The 21,720-nt window shown below is 65.4% G+C and overlaps 2 protein-coding genes and 3 non-coding genes across 9 annotated transcripts; 3 read left to right on the top strand and 2 right to left on the bottom strand.

Annotated features, from left to right (window-relative positions):
- The first annotated feature begins 462 nt into the window (after positions 1–462).
- Positions 463–7,600, top strand: LOC136358634 (microtubule-associated protein RP/EB family member 3). Of its 3 annotated transcripts, none has more exons than XM_066314539.1 (7): positions 463–544; positions 4,866–4,993; positions 5,075–5,220; positions 5,388–5,589; positions 6,137–6,288; positions 6,424–6,576; positions 6,764–7,600. In XM_066314539.1, the coding sequence occupies exons 2-7, from the start codon at positions 4,873–4,875 to the stop codon at positions 6,830–6,832; spliced, it is 843 nt and encodes a 280-aa protein (XP_066170636.1). In that variant the 5' UTR covers positions 463–544; positions 4,866–4,872; the 3' UTR covers positions 6,833–7,600. The 3 variants fall into 3 exon arrangements, with proteins under 3 accessions (XP_066170636.1, XP_066170637.1, XP_066170635.1); XM_066314540.1 differs by lacking the exon at positions 463–544 and adding an exon at positions 2,424–2,556 and having other exon boundaries at positions 5,388–5,544; XM_066314538.1 differs by lacking the exon at positions 463–544 and adding an exon at positions 2,429–2,556.
- Positions 7,601–7,944: 344 nt separating this feature from the next.
- Positions 7,945–8,108, bottom strand: LOC136359828 (U1 spliceosomal RNA). Its single transcript, XR_010743337.1, has one exon. It is a non-coding gene; the product is annotated as a U1 spliceosomal RNA (small nuclear RNA).
- Positions 8,109–11,032: 2,924 nt separating this feature from the next.
- Positions 11,033–11,196, top strand: LOC136359827 (U1 spliceosomal RNA). The gene has a single exon (XR_010743336.1). It is a non-coding gene; the product is annotated as a U1 spliceosomal RNA (small nuclear RNA).
- Positions 11,197–12,007: 811 nt separating this feature from the next.
- LOC136359826 (U1 spliceosomal RNA) lies at positions 12,008–12,171 on the bottom strand. Its single transcript, XR_010743335.1, has one exon. It is a non-coding gene; the product is annotated as a U1 spliceosomal RNA (small nuclear RNA).
- Positions 12,172–12,753: 582 nt separating this feature from the next.
- Positions 12,754–21,423, top strand: TMEM214 (transmembrane protein 214). Of its 3 annotated transcripts, XM_066314536.1 has the most exons (17): positions 12,754–12,931; positions 13,312–13,517; positions 15,392–15,542; positions 16,074–16,208; positions 16,333–16,415; positions 16,784–16,889; positions 17,215–17,296; positions 17,400–17,501; positions 17,608–17,749; positions 18,090–18,181; positions 18,295–18,343; positions 18,524–18,637; positions 18,925–19,042; positions 19,637–19,733; positions 19,962–20,130; positions 20,645–20,796; positions 20,963–21,124. In XM_066314536.1, exons 1-17 carry the CDS (start codon positions 12,775–12,777, stop codon positions 21,087–21,089), a joined length of 2,082 nt encoding a protein of 693 aa, XP_066170633.1. In that variant the 5' UTR covers positions 12,754–12,774; the 3' UTR covers positions 21,090–21,124. The 3 variants fall into 3 exon arrangements, with proteins under 3 accessions (XP_066170633.1, XP_066170632.1, XP_066170634.1); XM_066314535.1 differs by lacking the exon at positions 20,645–20,796 and having other exon boundaries at positions 20,963–21,423; XM_066314537.1 differs by lacking the exons at positions 17,215–17,296; positions 17,400–17,501; positions 20,645–20,796 and having other exon boundaries at positions 17,502–17,749; positions 20,963–21,423.
- The last annotated feature ends 297 nt before the right edge of the window (positions 21,424–21,720 follow it).

The following is a 21,720-nucleotide window of genomic DNA, read 5'->3' as shown; positions in this document are numbered from 1 at the left end:
AGGAGGGTTCCCAGAGGGGTCGGAGGTGTTTAGGGACTATCCCTGAGGGGTCTGGGGGTGTTAAGGGGGTGTCCCCGAGGGTCTGGGGGTGTTTAGGGGGTGTTTAGGGGTGTCCCCGAGGGGTCTGGGGGTGTTTAGGGGGTGTCTTAGGGGGTGTCCCCGAGGGGTCTGGGCGAGTGCAGAAGCCGCTATCAGCCACCAGAGGGCGCTAGTCGGGCCCGTTGCCATGGCGACAGAGGGGCTCGGCCATGTCTGTTGTCATGGCGGGAGGGGGCGTGGCCACGAGCGTTGCCATGGCAGCTAAGAGGGGCGTGGCCAGCCCCGATGCCGTGGATAAAGGGGCGTGGCCAATCCATTTCAGTCCCCCGGAGGGGCGTGGTCACGCCCGTTGCCGTGGCAGCGGGGGCGGGGCGGAGCTGTTGGCACCGCCCGCGGGGGGGGGCGGCGCAGGCGCGTTCGGTCCGTGCGGTTCCGGCCCGGTCCCGGTCCCGGTCCCGGAGCAGCGGAGCGGGGGCAGCGGAGCGGCGGCGGCCGCGGCCGAGCGGTGAGTGCGGCGGGACCTCCTGGGGGGCAAGGAAGGGAGCGGGCGGCGCTGCCGACATCACCCGCATCCCCGCACCGGCCGCCGCCGCCCGGCGGGACCGGCCGGGGGCCCCGGGGCCTGCGGGGACGGAGTGGCGGGGCCGGGCAGCAACGGGCTGGAGAAGTGAGGCCGAAGGGCGGGGGGCCTCCGGAGATGGAGCGTGCGGAGGTGAGAGGGGGCCCGGTTCGTCCGGTAACGCGGGGGATGGAGCGGTTGAAGCCGGGCCGCGAACGGGTCTGGGCTGAGCGGCGAGGCCGAGCGGTCCCGCGGGGCCGGTGGCGGCGGGGCCCGGCCTGACTCAGCGGCGGCCGCTCCCACGGGACCGCGGGCATGGCACGGAACGGCCCCAGCGCGGCACGGCACCGGAACGGCGCGCCGGGAGCTTAGTCTCGGCTACGGCCCCGCGCAGCACCGGCTCGGCCATGCCCGCCGGTACCGGCCATCGTCGGGGCCCGGGCACCACCCGGGGACCTCCGGTCTCGGGGGATCCTGCGGGACCCGGGCCGCCGCCGCTCGGGCGCTGCCGGTGCCGCCGGTGCCGTCCCGCGGGTGCCGCTGTGGGTGATGCTCCCGGGATGCCGCCGTAGCGGTCCGGAGCGGCAGGTGGCTGTCACCGTGACACACCGAGCGTGACGCGCTCTCGGTCCTCGGACTCATGGCGGCACGGCGGCGGCGGTGTCACCGGTGCAGTGACGGTGTCACCGGTGCAGTGACGGTGTCACCGGTACAGTGACGGTGTCACCGGTGCAGTGACGGTATCACCGGTGCAGTGACGGTGTCACCGGTACAGTGACGGTGTCGCTGAGCCTGCGTGCCGGGATGGGGCCGGGGCCCTTCCCTGCGCTCCCCCGCCGTTCCCCGGAGATCCAGTCCCGTCTCCTGGCGGGGATCTTCCCGAGCGGGTCCCCCCGCCGCGGTCGGGCTCGCAGGGCCGGCCCCTGTGACACCCCGCGGGGTGACCGGGCTTCTGGGGGTGTCGTGAGCGCTCACGGTGTGTCCCGTCACGGGCGTGGGGACACTCCGGGGACAGCCCTGCGCGTTGTCCCGGCCGGGGCTGCGAGCGTGTCCCTCACCCACGCCGGCTCTCGCGGCTCGGCTCATCCCGCGGCATTAATATTTCAGGAGCAGGGGGGAGGGCTCCGCTCTGCACATGCTCCCGCCGCTGTACCGACTTATTTAGGTTAGCGGGAGCCGAGCGGGGCGGGGGGATTTGTGCGCTCGGGCACTCGCTCCGCGCCCCGAGCATCGCCGCCGGGAGCCGCCAGCTCCCGGTGCGTGAAGGGCCGCTTCGCCTCGCCGCGGCCCGGGACGGGCACCGCCGCCGGGAAGCAGGGAAGGGTGCCGGGGCCGGAGCCGGTACGGAGCTGGGGATGGAGCCGGGGCGAAGCTGGGCGCTGCCCGCCCCCGGCAAACCCACCTGCGCCCGCCGCGGCACGGGCTGTGGCTCGGGGCTGCTCTGCTCGGGGCGGGGGGAAGCGGCTCTGGGGGGCACCCGCGGGGGGGACGTGGGCGAGTGGCTCTCGCTGTTGGCACCCGGGCCACCGTGCCCGCTGCCAGATCCGCGGCAGCCCCGCGGCGGCTCCGCGCGGCGCTCGGCCCCCGCCGGGCCGTCTGCCACCCCCCTCGCGTGTTTGTCACTTGAGAAGCCACCGGGACGGGCTCCCAAAATAGAACCCGCCAGTCGCAGCAGCCCAGTTCGCCACCGGCACCGCGGTGCTGCTGGGCCGGCGGCGACGGCGCTGCTCGGCTCCCGGTGCCCGCCGTCGGTGCCGCCCTCGGCCGCCTCACGGCCTCACTCTGCTCCCGTTTGTTTGGGCACAGCGGCCGGGGGGGCTGCGGCGTGGGACCGGGCCCGGACGACCTCTGCGTGCGCCCCGGCAGCGCCGCGGGACGGGCACGGACACACGCCCGGGGGCTTCGGTCGCCGTCGGGCCGTGATTAGCGGCTCCTGCCCGGACAATTAAAATGCAGCGGTAAGCGTCCCCCGCCTGGCCGGGCGCCCGGCGACAACCCCTCTCCTCGCGGCCTGCCGGGAATCTGGGCCGAATTCTTATTTTCGTTAGTGTGTTTTTGGCAAGAGCCGGCGGCAAACCGGCTGGGCCGGAGGCTCCCGGCCCTGGGCGCGTCCATCGCCCGGCGTCGGGGCGGCAGCGGGTCGGAGGGTGCCGCAGGCCCTGGCTGCCCTGTCATTACACCGGGGCGTGCTCGGCTCCGTGCCGGGGGCTTTGAAGGCGTTCGGAGGGTGGGGACGGGCTGGGTGGCACCGCGCGCCCCGGGCGGCGTCCCCCGCTCCGCGATCGGGACACGCCGGTGCCTGGCGGGGTCAGGGCTCTCCCGCTGGGTCAAGGCGTTCCCGGCGGGATCAGGGTTCTCTCCGCGTGTCGGGGCTCTCCGTGTGGATCAGGGCGCTCCCCGCGTGGCAGGGTTCGCCCCCGAGCTCTCACGTGTGCCGGCGTGTGCGGGAGTCGAGGTCCGGCTGGCGCGGGTGACACCCCGGCTCATCCCGGCGGGGAATCGGGGGGTCCCCGCCCCGTGCCCCACCAGCAGGGTGCCGCAGAGCCCTGGGCGGCGCTGCCGGTCCCCAGGGCATCCCCCGCTCCACCGGGGCACGGCGCGGCTCCCGGTGGGCTCCCGTTTCGCTCCGCCGGCAGCTGCCCCGGGGATTCGGGGAAGGGCCGGCGATGGCGGGGGGCTGTCAGCTGCTCCCGGCCGGGGCGGGCGGGCGGCCCGTGCCCCGCGGTCCCGCCGCAGCCCCGTGGCCCAGCGCGGCCGTGCCCGGCAGCCGCGGCACCGCAGTGCGCGTGGCTCTGGCTCAGCGCCGCGCATGACTCAGCTCCGCTGCCGGAGCCAGGGCCGGGGGGAGGATGGGGAGAGCCCCGCCGGGGACCCCTGGCCGCACCCCAGGGCCGCCAGGCCGCCGAACGGCCGCGGGACGGCCTTTGGCTCTGGCCGGTGCCGGGAGAGGGTCGGTGCGCACCTCGCCGTGCCGGGGGCGGCGGGCGGCGCGGGGGCCTCGCTTCCAGCTGCTGCGGTGGTGGCTAAAAATACCGAACCCCCGCGCGCCTGCGTGCGGTAACACGGCGGGGTGGGCCGGGGGTCCCGGGGGTCCCGGCCGCGGCACGGACCGGCTCGGCTCGGCCGCCGGTGGCGTTCGAGCGGCCGCAGCCGTGCGACATCGCCGGTGCTGAGTCACAGTGGTGCTGTACCCGAGAGCGGGGGGGCTGCGCCCACCGGGACCTTTTGCCCCCCAAAGGGGCCCTGGGGGGTGACAGCAGCCCCGAGGGGCAGCGCCCCACAGCCCCAGCGCCCCGCCCCAGGGCGCAGATGTGCGCTGGTAGCGCCCCCCCTCATTCCCCCGGGCCGCGGGACGGGAGGGGGGATCGGGGAGCTGAACCCCCCCCAGCCCCCGGCTGGCAGCTGGCCCGGGCCCGCAGCCCCCCTCGCCGAGGAGGGAAGCGGATTATCGCCGCCGCTGCCGCCGCTGCCGGGCGGGGGGGCCGCGGCCTCACCGGGACCCCCACTCCCGGGAAGGGGCAGCGGGGCCGCTCGTCGGTCTCTGCGCTAAAGCGTTTTGTGCAGAGCAGCGAGGCTGGGGCCAGTGCCCCCCACTCCCTGGTGAGGACCCCTGTGCTCTGCCATGCTGGGACTGCAGCCAGGGGGTCCTGGAGCCCCCAGCCATCTGGGCACAGGCCGCCTCCTGGCAGATGTTGCCCCTCTAAGCCCTGCTCTAATGGACCCCTATCCCGATCCCGGCCCCGGCAGATTAGGCAGCACCGGGGGCCGGAGAGGGGGGCCCTAAGCTGCTTATGGGCACCAGCCCCCAGGAGCCCCATGGGCAGCAGCCCCACGGTTCAGAGGCAGTGCCTGCATCCCCTCAGCCGTGCCTGCATCCCCTCAGCCGTGCCTGCATCCTGGGTTCCTTCCCCATGAGCCACATCCTGCACTTTATCCTCGTCTCGCTCCCAGCAATACCCCAAACCTGGCTCCCCTGGGTGCCCCTGATCAGGGCAGGGCTCCACCTGGCTGGGTGGGCCACACTGGGGCTTCTGGGGGCCCTCAGGCCTCCCTGCCATCCCTTGGGGTGCAGCTGGGGTGGGGGTCCCACGGGCTGCACCGTGGCAGCCTGACCCTGCTGTCCCTTGCTGTTGGAGCACAGTTGGGATGGGCACCCTGGGTCCCGGTGCTCCCGGTGTTGGTCTGGGTGGGATGGATGCCTCGGATCCCAATGCCCCTGCAGGGTTGGGGTGCCCTGGGTGCTGGTGTGACCCCTGTCTCTTGGCAGCTGGGGCATGGCCGTCAATGTGTACTCGACGTCGGTGACCAGTGAGAACCTGAGCCGCCATGACATGCTGGCCTGGGTCAACGACTCCCTGCAGCTCAACTACACCAAGATCGAGCAGCTCTGCTCAGGTGGGCTTGTGGGGCGGGGTAGGGGACATGGGGGTGTTGTCAGGGTGCCCCCAGCCCCCTTGACCGTGGCGTGGGCCGTAGGGGCTGCCTATTGCCAGTTCATGGACATGCTGTTCCCCGGCTGCGTGCACCTGCGGAAGGTGAAGTTCCAGGCCAAGCTGGAGCACGAGTACATCCACAACTTCAAGGTGCTGCAGGCTGCCTTCAAGAAGATGGGAGTGGACAAAGTAGGTGCATGGGGACAGCAGGGGCTGCCCTGTGGGAGGCTGCTCTGCCGGGGTCCCTGCTGTTCTGTGCCAGTGTCCCTGCTGTCCCTGCTGTTCTGTGCCAGTGTCCTGCTGTGCTGGGGCCACGCTGGGAGCCCTGCCCTGCCAGCCCCTCCGTGTCCCCACAGATCATCGCAGTGGAGCGGCTGGTGAAGGGCAAGTTCCAGGACAATTTTGAGTTCATCCAGTGGTTCAAGAAATTCTTTGACGCCAACTACGACGGGAAGGAGTACAACCCCCTGCTGGCGCGGCAGGGCCAGGACGTCGCGCCCCCCCCTAACCCAGGTGATCACATCTACAACAAACCCAAGAAACCCATTGGCACTGCAGGTAATGTCCGGGGCCCCCCAGCGAGCGCTGCCCCCCGCCCTCTGCACCCCGTGGCGCGCTGGCCGAGGCCAGGCGTCCCCCTGCCCCCTGCCTGCCTGTGCCCCGCTCTGCTGCCTGCCTGCCTGCGACCGGGGGGACTGGGCGGGTCTGCAGGGACCCCGAGACAGCGGAGGAGCAGGGATCTTGGCTGCCTCCATCCGCCTGCTCAGCCTGGCCTGGCGGTGGTTTGTCACCCCTGGCTGCCATCCCCGTGGGCATTGGGGGCTCCCTGTGCTGGTCCAGCGGGGGCTGTCAAGGTCTGGGACCTCCTCAGATCCCATGCCGAACCCCAAACAAGCCACAGGCAGCCTCGGAAGGCTGGGAGCAAGAGTTACCCGGGGAAACTGAGGCAGGGGTGGGGCTGAAGTGGGGAGAGCCTGGAGCTGCGGCTCTGCACAGTATCTGCCTGCCCTTGCTGCCCACTGCTGCCCCCCACACGATGTCGGGGGGTCCCTGCTGGCCGCCCCCCCAGCCAGCATTAACCCATTGGTCCCCGTGTGCTGTCAAGTCCCCCAGAGGACCTCCCCCACGGGCCCCAAGAACACCCCGAACCCAGCCCGCCTCGGCAACGTGCCCAGCGGCATCCTACGGAAAAACTCGCCTGCCGCCCGCAACGGCGGCACCGAGGCTGACGCGCAGATCCTGGAGCTCAACCAGCAGGTAGGGGCTCCCTGCCGGGGCACTGGGGGGCACCGCGGGGCTGGGGGAGACTGGGATCGGGTAGGGAGTCCCTGCCAGGGGGCTGGGGTGCGCTGTGGGGTCAGGGGGACTGAAGGTTTTGGCCGTTTCCCACAGCTGATGGACCTGAAGCTGACAGTGGACGGGCTGGAGAAGGAGCGGGATTTCTACTTCAGCAAACTGCGGGACATTGAGCTCATCTGCCAGGAGCACGAGAACGAGAACAGCCCCATCATCACCGGCATCGTCAGCGTCCTCTATGCCACGGAGGTGAGTGGGGGCCCCTCGGCACGGCCCGGGAACCCATGTCCCTGTATCCTGCTTCCTGGACTTCCCTGGGAGGGGAGGGATCCCTTCCCACCGCGGGGTGCGGGATGGGGCCGGGCTTTGCCAAAGCCCTCATGCCATGCCAGGTGGAGGTCGGTGTGCCCACCTGTGCCCTCCCCTGTTCCCCCAGGAGGGCTTCGCCCCACCAGAGGACGACGAGCTGGAGGAGCAGCCGCCAGAGGACCAGGACGAGTACTAGCCCCGGCCCGCGCCCGCGCCCCCCGCGCCGCCCCCCACCATAGACATTCGAGGTCCGAGCCCGCGCCTCGCCCTGCACTGTCACACGCCATCGTGCTCTCGGCAGCTCCAGGGGGAACCCTCCATCTCCATAACCGGCCGACATCCCTCGGGCGAGGAGCGCGGCTGCGCCGGGGGCCGGGGCTGGGCACGGGCTCCGGCCCCTCGCCGAGGCCTGCCCGTGCCACCCCCTCCCCGTATTTATTTCTGTCGTCCCCCTGGTGTGAGCGAGTGCCACACGCGCCCTGGCGTCCTGCCTGCCCGCGGTGAGAGTGAGAAGGAACCCCGAGTCCTCGGGGGCTGGCCCGGGGTGCCGTGTGCTGCCCACCTCGCCGGGACCCTCCAGGACCCCCCTGGCAGAGAGAGAGCCGGCCTGTGGCAGCCTGTGGGAGCGGGAGGCCGCACGACAGAGGGGAGAGGTGTTGGGTCAGGTTCCCGGGAAGCTGAAAAGGAAACCCCGGCCCGGTCGGGCCGTGGCAGCGGGGTCCTGCAGCCACGGGGCTCCTGGGGAGGAAGCCTGTCGTCACCAGGGCATGGAATGGCAGGGGGCCCTCTCCTCTCGCCCGTGGCCCCACAGAGCCGGGGCTGGGCTGGGTCACCGCAGGGGCTCGCAGCGCCCGCCCGCCCCGGCTGCCGTGTCCCTGTCGCATTGCTTGTCTGGTCCATCACTCCGGTCGCAACGCTGCATCTGTGTTCGGTTTTATTTAAATAAACTCGTGTGGTAACACTGCGTCCTGCCTCTGCTGGGGGTCACTGCACGGTCTTAGCTTCTTTCCTGCCCTAGGGGCTCCTCTGTGCTGACAGACCCTCGGGCAGCTGGAGCCGACCCAGGTGGAGGCACTGGGACCGCAGCGAGGGATGAGGGCCGGGTTGAGAAAGCGGGTAACCAGATTTTCAGAGGTTAAATTGGGTTAGAGAAGCCCAGAGGGGGCCAGACCCCTGCTCCCGCCGCGGCCAGGGCAGGATGCTGCGGGATTCAGAATCCAGCAACAAAGGGGCGTGGTGAGAGGATCCGACATTCCCCTGGGTTTTCAGAGCAAAGGTGGATATTGGATCTATTTTTGACCGTAAGATCAGGGGAGAGCGCGAACGCAGTCCCCCACTACCACAAATTATGCAGTCGAGTTTCCCGCATTTGGGGAAATCGCAGGGGTCAGCACACCCGGAGTGCAAGGGATGAGCCTCGCCCTGGGAAAACCACCTGCCTGATCATGGTGTCTCCCCTGCCAGGTAAGTATGCCCCAGCACCCACCCGGCCCCACGGCCCCGCCCGCCGCACGCCTCCACAGCACACGGCCACCCCGGGCCCGGCCCCGCACCGCCCCGGCCCCGCGCTCCGGCCCGGCCCGCACGGCCCGGCCCGCGCAGCGCCCGCGGACACGCCGGGACGGCGGCGGGATTCGGGGCCACTGTGTCCCGGCATGCCGCGCGGGGACACCTCATTTGCATGGACACGCCCTCTGTTCCTCCCCTGCCTCCAGTCCCTACCCGCTGTCTCATTTGCATGGCCACGCCCCCTCCCCGAACCCCGCCTCCTTCCCGCCCCCGCCGCAGCGCCCCCTGGCGGCCGCCCGGAGCCTTCCAAAGGGACCCGCATCCCGAGGGATCGAGAGGCCGCCGGGGAAGGAAACGCGAGGCTCCGCGACACGGGCATTGTCACCAGCCCGCGCCAGGTACAGGAAAGAAACTCCGGAGGAGACAAGGAGCAGCGCGGATGGTTATTGCCCAAGGGATGCCGATATCGACGGGAAGAAGGAGAAGAGAAGGAGAAGAGCCAAAAGAAATGACCAAAGCTGTTGTCAGGGACAGCGAAGAGGCAAAAGGCAAGGTGTACTTCAGGGACAACGTCGTGCCTTGGGGTTAATGCCCCTCCAAAAGTGTCAGGGTGTGGATTGCAGGCACGGCGGGCTGAGCACGGACAGAAGGAAAGATCGGAAGAGGAAGAAACTGGGCTGACTGAAGGGGACCAGAGGCATCTCCTATTTCCCCAGCCAATCCTCGGGTTCCAGTTAAGCCAGGGAATGGAACAGTGGGTTTTCTAGTGGATACTGGAATATCTTGTTCCAGAGTTACTGGCTGTAAGGGACTTTGGAGTAAACGATCATTGTTGTTGCTGCAATGGGAGGAAATCCCCCAGGGCAGGAAAGCCCTCAGGGGCAGGAAATCCCTCAGACAACACACGGAATTCCTGACCACGAACATCAAATGACCCCATCACTTTCTCCACGTGCTGAGTGCCCTTTGCCATTGCTCAGGCACAGTTTGCTGTGCAGGTTAAATGCCCAATTAACTTTCCCAAAGGACTCTTTCCAGTTTGCATATCCCTCTAGAAAAGGCATGGAAGGTGCCGCTGTGCCCATTCACCCAGGGAAAGCTGGGTGAAGAAGAGGACGTGCCTGCTGGAGCTTTAGGTGCACTCGTAGCCCTGGTTTGGGCTTTGGGAATCCTGGAGCAAGAGAGAAACGTGAGTCTGCTAAAAGCTGAACTGAAATTGGGAATTCAGTGGGTGAGAAAAGACCAACTCCGATAAAATGAGAGGCCCAAGCCGGACTGCAAATGTTCATAGGCTCTGTTTTAGAGTCTGGGTCGCTGCCAATTCGAATTCACCACTCTAATCCCAGCAGAGAAGAAGCCTCAGTCACTGGGATACACTGGTGCAAGAGCTGGGGGAACTCCGTGCCCGGGCTGCTGATGTTCATTGTCCCAAATCCCGACCCCACCTCGGTCCCAGAGACCAACACCTGCTTTGGGGTGCTGGATGTGACAGACGTCTTGTCTCATGTCCCTGGGGGTGAGCAGCGTCCCCTTGTCTTTGCCTTCAGATGGGAAAATCCAGCTCCAAGGGGGGAAATGATTTCTGGAGATTGGGATGAAACTTTGCGGTGTGTTTCAGTCGTCACCAGTAGCTGCAGGCAGACCCTGTGCCTGAGCAATCCCCCTGAGCAGGCCACACACTCGGCTCATGGCTTTTCTCAGGGCAAAGAGCAGCCGGGAGGACGGGGCTGTGTGGGCGGGAGGCACTGGGAGGGTCACGGGCAGCAGCGGCAGGCCCAGGGGAAAAGGGAATTCCGGCAGCGGGAGACGGTGAGCGCTGCCCCATCGGAACAGAACTGTCATAAATGGGCCAGGAGACCACTTCCAGAGTGGTCTCAACTTGTGTTAAAAAGAGCAGCCTGGGGAGGGGGTCCAGCACACACCACTGCTCCCAGGATGACCCGGAGGAGGAGGCAGTCAGTTCTGTCCCTCGGTGTCTCGATGTGGCAGACCTGGGTCTTCTACCTCACAAGAGTCCCCAGGAAGAGTTGTAGCTTGCTGTGGGTCTGGGGTGGTCGTGTGGTGTTATTTAACTCATGGTGACGAGGGAAGGGGCCCCAGCAAACAGCCCGATGCTTTCCCTGCTCACTGCTGTAGTTTGGAGTTCTGTCTGGGCAGTGGCTCACCGGCTCTAGGGGGTTTTAGTGCCCACTCCACTCCCCTGGGCACCCCGGTCCCTGGGAGTTCTCCCGGCAGGAAGGATACAGGTACAAAATGGATGCTGCTAGGGAATGGGGGGTGAGGGAGAGGGGTAAAGGTGTACAAAGGAACTTAGTCAACAATATTTAACGAGTAAACTTGGAACCATAAGGGATACAAATGAACACTTCTTTAACCTAGGAAACTTGGAACAGTAACTTATGTCAGTACAGAGCGGGGGGTGAGCAACTAGGAGCATTAACATTTGATACAAACATTTACAATAGTGAAAAACAGTGATTACTAAAGCACACACCTAAACTCGTGAAACATTTTAACGACCAACCGTGTAATCTGACATAAAAACACGTCATTAACCCTTTGAAACTTTATTTTCCACAGAACCCGTCCCGAAGGGAGGGAAGAGCCGCGGCGCACGGGGCTCCCGGCGGGAGCGGCCCGGAGCGGGGCGGGAGGAACGGGGGACGGGGGCGTGTCCATGCAAATGAGGTGTCCCCGCGCGGCATGCCGGGACACAGTGGCCCCGAATCCCGCCGCCGTCCCGGCGTGTCCGCGGGCGCTGCGCGGGCCGGCCGTGCGGGCCGGGCCGGAGCGCGGGGCCGGGGCGGTGCGGGGCCGGGCCCGGGGTGGCCGTGTGCTGTGGAGGCGTGCGGCGGGCGGGGCCGTGGGGCCGGGTGGGCGCTGGGGCATACTTACCTGGCAGGGGAGACACCATGATCAGGCAGGTGGTTTTCCCAGGGCGAGGCTCATCCCTTGCACTCCGGGTGTGCTGACCCCTGCGATTTCCCCAAATGCGGGAAACTCGACTGCATAATTTGTGGTAGTGGGGGACTGCGTTCGCGCTCTCCCCTGATCTCATGGTCAAAAATAGAATTCACTTGAAGTAAAACTACTCGAGTTTCTTTCGGTTCCGTGTAATAACCCTCTGCGGAGTGAAAGACCGTGGACGACTCCTTAGCCTGAAAGCAACTGGGGTCGTTGCTGTTCCTCGCCTGCAGCCGGCTCTCTCTGTCGGTGACGGTGCGGGAGGTCGGCGCTCCCGGTACCGGGACGGGGCAGGCGGTGTGGGTGCAGTGGCGTGGGGGACCGTATATTAGAGATGATCCCCAAGTGGCCCTGGAGCCAGTGGAAGCCTGGGAGAGCAGAGAGGCTCAGGAATAGCCGGGTTCCGGGGCAGCCGCTCCGGACGGGCTCTGGCGGTGGCAGGGACACACTCTGCCTGCAGGAATTGGCCAGCGGATCTCTAAACGGAGGCGCTGGGCGACCGCCTCAGGAGACGGGATGATCCCGGCTTGTCCCACGCCGTGTCTGCAGGAGCACGGAGACACCCCGGTGAAACGGGTCCCCGTTTCCCGGTGAAAAGGGGCGAGGAGATGCAGGTCTCGTTCGCTGGGCACCGAGCGAGTAACACCCGCCTGAGTCCGAGGCTGCTCCAATGCAGCGTCAGAGAACAGCGACGAGCCCGGGAAGGCGGAGCGCGATCGCCTCCGGAGCAGAGTGACTGATCCCTGCCGGTGGTCGGCGGATGCCGGCGGATTCACGGGAATCTGAAGTACAAAGGGCGACTGTAGCGTAACATGACATGTCAGCGATTATTAGGCTTGTGGTTTACCAGTTTTTCATGATTTTTCGGTTACATTATATCTATTTTTGACCATGAGATCAGGGGAGAGCGCGAACGCAGTCCCCCACTACCACAAATTATGCAGTCGAGTTTCCCGCATTTGGGGAAATCGCAGGGGTCAGCACACCCGGAGTGCAAGGGATGAGCCTCGCCCTGGGAAAACCACCTGCCTGATCATGGTGTCTCCCCTGCCAGGTAAGTATGCCCCAGCACCCACCCGGCCCCACGGCCCCGCCCGCCGCACGCCTCCACAGCACACGGCCACCCCGGGCCCGGCCCCGCACCGCCCCGGCCCCGCGCTCCGGCCCGGCCCGCACGGCCCGGCCCGCGCAGCGCCCGCGGACACGCCGGGACGGCGGCGGGATTCGGGGCCACTGTGTCCCGGCATGCCGCGCGGGGACACCTCATTTGCATGGACACGCCTTCTGGCGCCCTGGTTTGCAAGGCTCCGCCCCTGCCAGGTCCCGGCCGTTCTGCAGGCGGGGGCGGCAGGGCAGTGGACACGCCCCCGCTACATGACCCCGCCCATTTGTTTGCGTCATCAGAGTAGCTAATCACAAGCCCCGCCTCCTCACGTAGTAGGGGCCGCTGTGTGGGCGGGGTTACCGTGGAGGCGGTGCACACTGATCCCGCCCCTCGGTGGGCGGGGCCTCGCCCGCCCTGTCACGTTTCCCGGCGAGGCGGGGCGGGGACGTGGCAGCCGGCGCGAGCGGCGCGTGTCCGAGGGCACAGCCAATCAGCGGCGGCGCCGCGCGCACGCGCCCCGGCCCCGCCCCGGCGCCCCCCTCACGGCGCTCCCGGTGTCGATGGCGGCGGCGCGAGCGGCCCCTGGCCCGGGCATGGCCGGCGCCGGTCCCGGGCGGTGGGAGGTGGTGCGGAAGGGCCGGCGGGGACCCGCCAGCGGCACCGGCAGTCGCCGCGCCTTGGGAGAGGCCAACGGTGGTCGCGCTCTGCCGGTGCCCGGTGAGTGTCAGCGCCCGCGGGCCCCCGGTGTGGCGGACGGAGGTCCCGTGGGTCTAGGGGCGCTGTGGTCGGGGGCCTTGCGTGGGGGGGTCCCCCGTGAGTCCCGGTGAGAGCAGGGTGTAGCCGGACGGTCTCACGTGGGGCGGGCGGGGTTCTCCGGTGGGTCCCGCCGGTCCCGGAGGCGCTGCCGAGGCTGGGCGGGCTCCTCAGGGCTCGGAGGCCGATCCCCGTGGGTGCAGAGCGGGGCCCTGGGCGGGCCGTGCCCCATCCGTGCGCCCCTGCACACCGCGGGCAGCCTGCGGCCGTGGGGCCGGTTTGCTCTTTGTGCCCCAGATCCGTCCCCTCGTGTCGCCGCTGTCACCCTCTCCCTCTCTTTCCAGCCCCCATCGCCACCTCCAGCACCATCTTCCAGCTGGGCTTCGAGCGGGCGCTGCGGAAGCAGAACAAGGAGCAGGTGCCGCCGGCCGCGGCCCCCGAGCCGCCGCAGCGGAAGCAGCACACGGGGAAGAGCGGGAAGAAGCCACCGGGGAACGAGGCCGGAGCCAAACCGGGCCGGTGCCGCTCGCTGGAGGAAGCCTTGAAAGCCGTGAGTGCGCCCGGCTGGGTCCCACCCGCGGGAGTGCACGGAGGCAGAGCCACGGGTGACTGGAGCAGAGCAGTGCCCTGTCCTGCTTCAGCCTCTCCTTGTGGCTCGTCTCCCCGTGGGCCACACGGGAGAAGCTGCCCCGTGCTGGAGGCAGGAGGTGGCTGGAAGGGGATTTCTGGTTCCTTTTGTCACCACCTAGTCTGGGAGGAACCCCAAGGAAACCTCGTGATGGCTGGAGCCTCCTCCCTGTCTCAGTGGTGGGGCCCGGGGAGACGCTCGTGCAGTTCCTGTGCCCTGGGTGGATCTGCAGAACCTGTCTGTGTCTGTCTTGCCTGTCCTGACCGTGTCTGAGCATGGAGGGTTCCAGAACTGGCTGAGGCGGGCTGCGTTGGGGTGATGTGTCCCTGGGCAGGCATTGCTCCTCTCCTACTCCTGGATGTTACATCCCCCTCATGCCTTGGGACCTCCACTCCCCATGGAAAGGGGGTGTCCCTCTGCATCCCCCTGCACTGGGTGGGGTTTCTCTCCATTGTTGCAGTAGTTCTCCAAATCCAGCTTTTGCCCACAGTGACAGCTGGTGCAGGACTGTGGGATTCCCATGTTCCCTGGAGAGGCAGGGCAGAGTCCCTGTGCCCACCAGTGACAGACACTGTGTGGCCTTGTCAGGTCACTGATGGGGGTTTTGGGGCAGGTTTCATTTCCAGCTGTGGCCCCAGCTGGTTTGTGTAGAATTCCTCCACAGGGCAGGGCTGAGGTAAGGTGCCCAAAGGCACCTGGCTCAGTGTGGCAGTGAGAATCCACTCTCAGGGAATGTGTTCAGGCTCTCACAGAGTCTGAGCCTGGCAGCAAGCCCTGATGGAGCAGCCCCACAGATAATCTGGGTGCAGAGACAGGGAATGAGCATGTCTGGGTAGTGGTGGAGGAGAGGAGTGGGAGCTGCTGCATGCCTGGTTTGGTTCTGCTGGGTTGTTCATCAGGTGGCTTTGGGTGCTCGTGGCTGTTTCCTCCCTGAGGACTCTGGGTGGGGGCTGTGGACCAGCCATGGCTGGGACCACCCTGGGCTTGTGATTGCCAAACTGCAAACACGAGTAAATCCTTGCTTGGTGGGGTGATGGGCTCAGTGGCCAGGAGCTGGCTGCTCCAGGCGATGCTCTGGAGCTCTGGCAGCAGGGATTTTCCATCTGGGAAGGGCGATGGGCTCAGGATGGAGGTGGAAGCGTTTCCCTCCATGCCCCGTTGTGGGGGTGGGTGGAGCTCCAGCTGCTTTGCCCTGGAGAGAGTCAAGCTGAGGAGTTAAGAAAGAATTTTGCAACTTCACCCAGAGCCCCTAAGACAAAGACAAACCTGTCCGGAGACCCACAAGCCCCCTCGGGATCTTATGTAGACCTGTTACAATTGATTGGTTTTGTACTCTTTTCCTCCCACCCTGGTGTCCTATAAAAAACCCTGAGTTTCCTCTGGTTGGCAGAGGTTCCTCGTCCCTGGATCCCTTTCGCTGATACCATCCCAATAAAGTACCACCTGCGGAAATTCCACACGAGGCCTCTCTCTCTCTCATCATGGCCGGCTAAAAGAGGGGCAAACTCACAAGGGCAGGACCTGAAATCACTGAGCTGAAATCACTGAGCTGAAAAATCACTGTTCTGCCCGATGCTGAGAAGCCCCTCTGCCAGCTGAGGAGCGCCCTGACCCCCCAAGGAGCTGTTTCTAGCGAGACATCTTTTGGGGTGGCTGTGGCTCTCTGGGTCCCAAGCGGCGGACCCCTCCACCAGCTGGAATACCCCGTGGTCCTTTAGGAGTCAGAGTTAACTTTCTCCTTCCTGTGCTGTTTGCCCAGTTGTGTTCATCCTGAGTTGTCTGTCTGTCCCTTCCAGCTGGACCTGGCGGATCTGCAGAAGGAGCTGGACAAGAGCCGGAGTGTGTTCCCTGAGAACCCCTCGGTGTGGGTGAAGGACCTGGCTGGGTACCTCAACTACAAGCTGCAAGCACCCAGGAGTGACCCCGTGCTGAGCCAGCACCCCCACGGTCCGTGTCCTGCTGCCCTGGGAACGATGGGGGCAGGATCTGCTTGCTTCTGGGCTGTCCCCACAACTGCCTTCCCCTGGCCACAAACACAGGGAAATTGCCCAGGCAGTTGGCAGATTGGAGGCTTCCCCAGTCACCCCTTCGCCAGAGGGATCTGTGACCTCTGCCTGCTGCTGTGGAGTTTGGGAGCTCACTCTCAATGCCCTCAATGTTAGAGGGATGTTGGGTTAGGGATTTCCCTTTCCTGCTTGATCAGTTGGTCCCCACTCACATTGAGAATGTGTCATTTGGGGTGGCAAAGGGGAGGGGAGCAAAGTATCTTCTCCAGATCCCTGTCCATCCCACAGCATCAGCATTCCTTGGGAAGCCATTCCTTAGGGCTGGATTAGCTGCCTTTGGTGCAGGGTCACTGGGGATGAGGCCAGTGCTGCCCAGCTGGTGTGAGGATGAGGGGCTCCCTGCACCCACCTCCAGCTGCTGGAGCTCTCCAGAACAGAGAACTAAACTATTCTGCCTCTGGTTTCCCCCCAGACTATCCGTACTGCCTGGTGAGCAAGGAGCTGAGGAGCATCATCCGCTCCCTGCTGGCAAAGGCCTCGAGTGTCCTGGAGCTCTTCTTTGACCACTGCATCTACACCATGCTGCAGGAGCTGGACAAGGCCTCAGGTCAGCACCCCGGGGCTCCCTGTCCTCCCCCCTGCTGTCTGCTCCTCGTTTCCTCTCTGGAAGCTCTCTGTAATTCCTCCTCGGAGGCCATGGCTGAGCAGGACCTGCCCCGTCTCCGTTCCAGGGGAGTCCCTGCACGGGTACAGGATCTGCATCCAGGCCCTTCTCCTGGACAGGCCCCGGATTGCCACCACCAACCTGGGCAAGGTGAGCTGGGCTCAGCCGGGTTTGTGGGTGCTGTAAACCTGGTGGTGCTGCTCCTCCATCCTATTGCACAAAGCCATTGTACCTCTCTGCCCTCCCTTGCAGAGACACCAGTGACCCCAGTGGGTTCTGCCTGCCCTCCCCAGCAGTCTCTGGAACCCCAGAGCTGGGCTTCCCCTGTTCCCTTGCACCCCTCATGCTGGTTTTGGGGTTCCCCCTATTCCCCCAGGATGGCTCCTGACCTCACCTGCAGCTGCAGGTCCCTCCCAGGGGCTGGGGGCCCGTGTGCTGCTGGTCCCCATGGCTCCAGGCTTGGTTGGGCTGGGCTGGGTTGCAGCTCTTCCCCACTGATGTGTCCCATCCTCCCGCAGTACCTGGAGGTGCTGCGCTCCCAGCAGAACCGGCCAGCAAAGTGCTTGACTGTCCTCTGGGCACTGGGGCAGGCCGGCTTCTCTGACCTCCACGAGGGCCTGAAAGGTGAGAGCCAGGAGCAGCAATGTGGGATCCCCTCCTGGGACTGCCAGTGCTGCTGGTGGTACTGCTTAGGGGTGGGAAAAGGCTGGGAAAGATCCCTAAGATCCAAGGTGCAGCTCCCCCCAGCCAGGGCAGGGAAGTGGCTGGATCCTGAGGGGAGCCATCCTGCCTGGAAGGACACAGGGAGTGTGCTGCTCCACTGTTCTGCAGCACAGCTCCCCTGAATCCCTTCCCAAGGGATCTGCCTGCTGTCCACTGGGTGGTTTGGGTGCTGGGTTGTCCCAGTGTAGGGACAGCCCAGCTGGACCCCTCCTGCCTCTCCCTGCAGTGTGGCTTGGTGTCATGCTCCCGGTGCTCGGCATCAAGTCCCTGTCACCGTACGCCGTTTCCTACCTGGACCGGCTCCTGATGTGAGTGACACCCTGTGTCCTGCTGGCTGCCAGGGGGCCCGGGGCTGTGGGGCCAGCACTGCCCCCTGCCAGACCCACGCTAGCTCAGGGCTCTGTTCTGCAGGATGCACCCCAACCTCACCAAAGGCTTCGGCATGATCGGCCCCAAGGACTTCTTTCCCCTGCTGGACTTCGCTTTCATGCCCAACAACTCCCTGTCCCCCAGGTATCCTGATGCATCCAGGCACACTGTGCCACAGGGCAGGCCCTGGGTGCCCCCTGGTGCCACGCTGGTGCCCGCTGGCCCTCGGCAGCCTGGCTCTGTCCCCCAGCCTGCAGGAGCAGCTGCGGCGCCTCTACCCCCGCCTGAAGGTCCTGGCCCTGGGCGCCCGGCCCGAGGCAGCCCTGCACACCTACTTCCCCTCCTTCCTCTCCCGAGCCACACCTGCCTGCCCCCCTGCCATGAAGAAGGAGGTGAGCTGGGCAGGGGGCCTGGGCTTGGTTTGGTGGTCCCACAGGGTGGTGACAGGGCTAACGTGCTGTCACAAGGATGGTGATGGCAGGGGTCATGCTGCCTGCTCCCAGTGGGTAGGAGTCATCAAATCATAGAATGGTTTGGGTGGGAAGGGCCTTGAAGACCATCCAGTTCCACTCTCCTCTGTGGGCTGGGGTGCTGCAGCTCTGTTTGGTGCCTCAGGAGCTGACTGTGGGAGATGTGGGGGTGGTGCCTGTGCTGGGGTACAGCCTGGGACATGGGGTGTCTGGCATGCCAAGGAGAGGGTCACACATACCGACCTGCTGTCCCCCTCCCCAGCTCCTGACCTCCATGAGCCAGTGCCTGAGCCTGGACCCACTGAGCTTCAGTGTCTGGAGGCAGCTCTACACCAAACACCTCGCTCAGTCCAGGTCAGTGCAGGCTGCAGCTCCAAGTGGGGCCAGCGCTCACCTACAGAACCTTTGGGACACCTGAATTCCTTCAGGGATATCCTGACCGAGCCCCGTGTTCTCTTTCCCCCCAGTTTGCTGCTGAACCACCTCCTGGAGTCCTGGGAGAGCAGCAGCAATAAGGTAGGGGTGAGCTGTGGGACAGGGCACTTGTGGGGTGGGAGAGTGTCCCCGTGCTGCAGTGAGAGCTCCCTGAGCTGCCAACGTCCCCATGGGACCTGCAGTTGCCTTCCTGGTGCTGTGGCAGCTCAGGGGGGTCTGTGGGGACCTGGGGGTCCTGACACAGCTCCTGCTGTCCCCAAGGTGCATCAGTCACTGCAGGAAACGGTTCGCTCCTTCAAGGTGACAAATGAGGAGCTGGCGGCCAGGGGGACAGGAGGGGACCAGGATGTGGCAGCCTGTGACGCCGCCTGCAAGGTGAGGGATGGGCAGGCACTGTCAGATTTCAGCTCTGTGCTGGGGCTGTGGTTGTCCCCTCCTGCTGCCAGCACGTGCTGGGCCAGGGCCCTGCAGTGACACACACGCAGGACACGCTGGGGACAGATGTGCTGGTCCCTGTCCAACCCCCAGCTGCTCAGCAGATGTCTCTGTCCTGCCTGGGAGGCCGGGGGTGGGTGCAGCTGGAGGGCAGCACGGCTGTGCTGGGGCCTCCCCGGTGCCAGGACCCTGCTGTGACAGTGACAGGGCCTTGTCCTCCCGCCCAGGAGCTGCTGCTCAAGATGAGGGGCCGGGGCTTCCCCTGGTCACGTCTGCTGCTCGTCCTGCTGCTCCTGGCTGCTGGCTTCTTCCTGCACGACGTGCAGACACACGGCTCCTTCCAGGGTACGCTGGGGAGTCAGAGAAATCCAGGCTGGAAAATCCCTCTGTGAGCTTCAGCCTCCCCCAGCACGGCCAAGGCCACCGCTGTCCCAGGTCCTCACAAGTGCCACATCCACCCGGCTTTGGAATCCATCCCCTGAGGGATGGGAACTGCACCATTGCCCTGGGCAGCCTGCACAGCCCTTTCTGTGAAGAAACTGGTTTTTGTTTACGACCTAAACCTTCTCTGTCACAAGGCTGAGGCTTTTTCCCCTTGCTCAGGAGTGATCCTCCTCGCTGGGATCACTCCTGTGGCTGTTCCCTGAGCAAAGCCCCTCCGTGTCCCTGCCTGTGTCCTGTGGCTGCTGGGAGCAGTGGGGCCTGTCCATCTCTCCAGCTGTGGGACCCTGGGGGATGCAGGTGCTGCAGGCACAATGCCCTCTGCCTCTTTGGGAGGGTCACCCTGCTCAGGGGGTTCTGTCTGTCTGTCCCCTCCTGGAGCATCTCCCTAGGGGTTCCACAGCACAGCTCAAGCCGTGTGTCCCCACAGAGTCCTTGGGGACGGACACGTGTCCCCACAGCCAGGGGCCACTCAAGGAACACACTTGTCTCTTGCAGCCTCATCTTCTGCTCGGCTGCTCCGCTCCTCTGGCATCCTGCCCGCCTCCCAGCTGGCCTGGCAGAAGGTGTCCCTGGGCTGCCTGGAGGGGTACAGGTCTGTGACACCAGAATGGGTGGCTGGGGCAGGGAGGGTGAGGCTGTTGTGCAGCACAAGGGCTTGGGAGGGAGCCAGGAGCTGTTCCCCAGCTCTGCCTGGAAGGACTTTCAGCTCAGGAAACTCTGCCCTGTTCACCCTGTGCTGGCAGCTCCCTGCCCGTGTGCTCTGTGTGGATGTCACTGTGCCATGGCCCAGCACTGCCCTCACCTGAGGACTGCCTTGCAGGTGGCTGGAGCACAGCCTGGCCCACCACGGGTCTGTGGCTGTGTCTGTCCTGTGGCCTCAGCTGAAGCTGCTCTGGGAAACGAGCGGTGAGATGGCCTGGGATGTGTCCCAGCAGTGCTACTCCCTGCTCTCCTGGCTCCATGGCAGCCTGCCCTGGCTCAGTGACTGGGTGAGTGGGGGCTCCCAGGGCTGGGGGAGACAAGGAATGCCAGAAAGGGGCTTGTAGGACTGGGAAATCTGTATCAGGGGGAGGCCTGAAGTCGTATGGTGACATGTTTGCTGCTGCTCCTAGCAGGAGCCCCCAGTGCTGGGGTTCTGGGAGGGGAACAGCCCCATGGCAGGTCTCTGATGCCATCTGTCCTCCTGTGGCACGAACCCCTTCCAGCTGTTTGCAGTGACTGTGAAAGGGAGAGGGCTCAGAAAACTCCCTGGTGCTGCAGAAGCCAGCATTTTGGTGGCAGTGGGGTGACATCAGTGTCTCACAGAGTGTGGGTGCCGTGTCTGCTGAGTGCTGGAGAAGAGGCAATGTGGAGAGAGCTCAGGGATGCTGGGGAAGGGAAGGGGTGAGATGGGACCATCCCGGGTAGCCAGGCCCCAGAGTCTGTGCCCAGGCCTGCAGGAGGGGTCAGTGTTCACCCACCCGTGTTGTTCAGGGGTGCTCAGAGCTGTCTCTGCTCCCACAGTTCCAGAACCGGCTCCCCGAGTGGCTGCTGCACTTCTCCGAGTGCGTGCGGGAGCTGCTGCTGTTCCTGCTGCGGAGCTGCCTGCTGCCGCTGCTGCAGGGCCTGGCTGCACTGCTGCAGAGGGGCTGGCAGCACTGCCTCGACTCCTGCAAGTGAGCTTCCCCCCTTGGGGCTGCAGTGTCTCCCTGGGTCGGGGCCGTCCCTAACCCTGCTCTGCAGCCGCCGTGGCCCTGCCCAAGGGGCTCCTGTGTCCCCCGTGTCACCCATCCCTTCTGGCTCTGACAGCCCCCCTGTAATCCCTTGTCCTTGCTTTTGCAGTGGGGACGTGACGTGGGAGTGCGTGAGGGACCACTTGATGAGCTTCACCTATTCTTCCTGGATTTACCTGCAAAACGCAACCCTGGCCCTCAAAAACTGGGCCCTGGCCATGATTTCTGGACCCTGAGCTGCTCTCTGGAGGTCACCCCACCTCCCAGTGTCCGGAGGGCAGCAGGATGTGGGACAGCGGCATCGAGGGCAATGCCCACAGGAACTTTGGGTCAAGTCGGGGCTTTAGGGGAGGTTTATTTTTTGGGGGGCTGGGGAGACACACATCCAGGTTTTTCCACACCCTGTGACTGCTTTTACTTTCCCTGTCCCGCTGTCCCTGGGTGAGTCGTCCCCATCCCCTTGTGTTTTGCCTGCTTACAGGATCAGGGGTGGACACCTGGAGCCCCTCACCTTCCCACCCCTTCCCACCAATGAATGAACTGAATTATTTTATTATTTTTTCCTTATAATTGCTCCATATGCTTTATAATTCTTCCTTATTGAAGATGGCTGTGCATGGTGGGGGGCAGGGGCTGTCCAGACCCCCCTGCACCCCCATTCCCACCCACAACAGGAGGGGCAATATCCGGGGACGTTTAAAGGAGTCCAAGGAGCGTCCCATGGCTCAGCCCCGGGGCTGGGGTGGGCTGGGGAGGTGTCAGGTTCAGCTCTGGTCTCTGCCAGTGTGCGTGTGTCAGCTGTGGGTGTGCGTGGGGTTGTGAGTGCCTGTGTTCTTACAGGGGAGATGTGTATGTGTAGGGGCACTC

The sequence above is a fragment of the Sylvia atricapilla genome, chromosome 3, assembly GCF_009819655.1.
Source record: "Sylvia atricapilla isolate bSylAtr1 chromosome 3, bSylAtr1.pri, whole genome shotgun sequence".
Classification (NCBI taxonomy): domain Eukaryota; kingdom Metazoa; phylum Chordata; class Aves; order Passeriformes; family Sylviidae; genus Sylvia; species Sylvia atricapilla.
The sequence above is the reverse complement of the archived record's forward strand: the minus strand, read 5'-3'. Positions and strand labels throughout refer to the sequence as shown.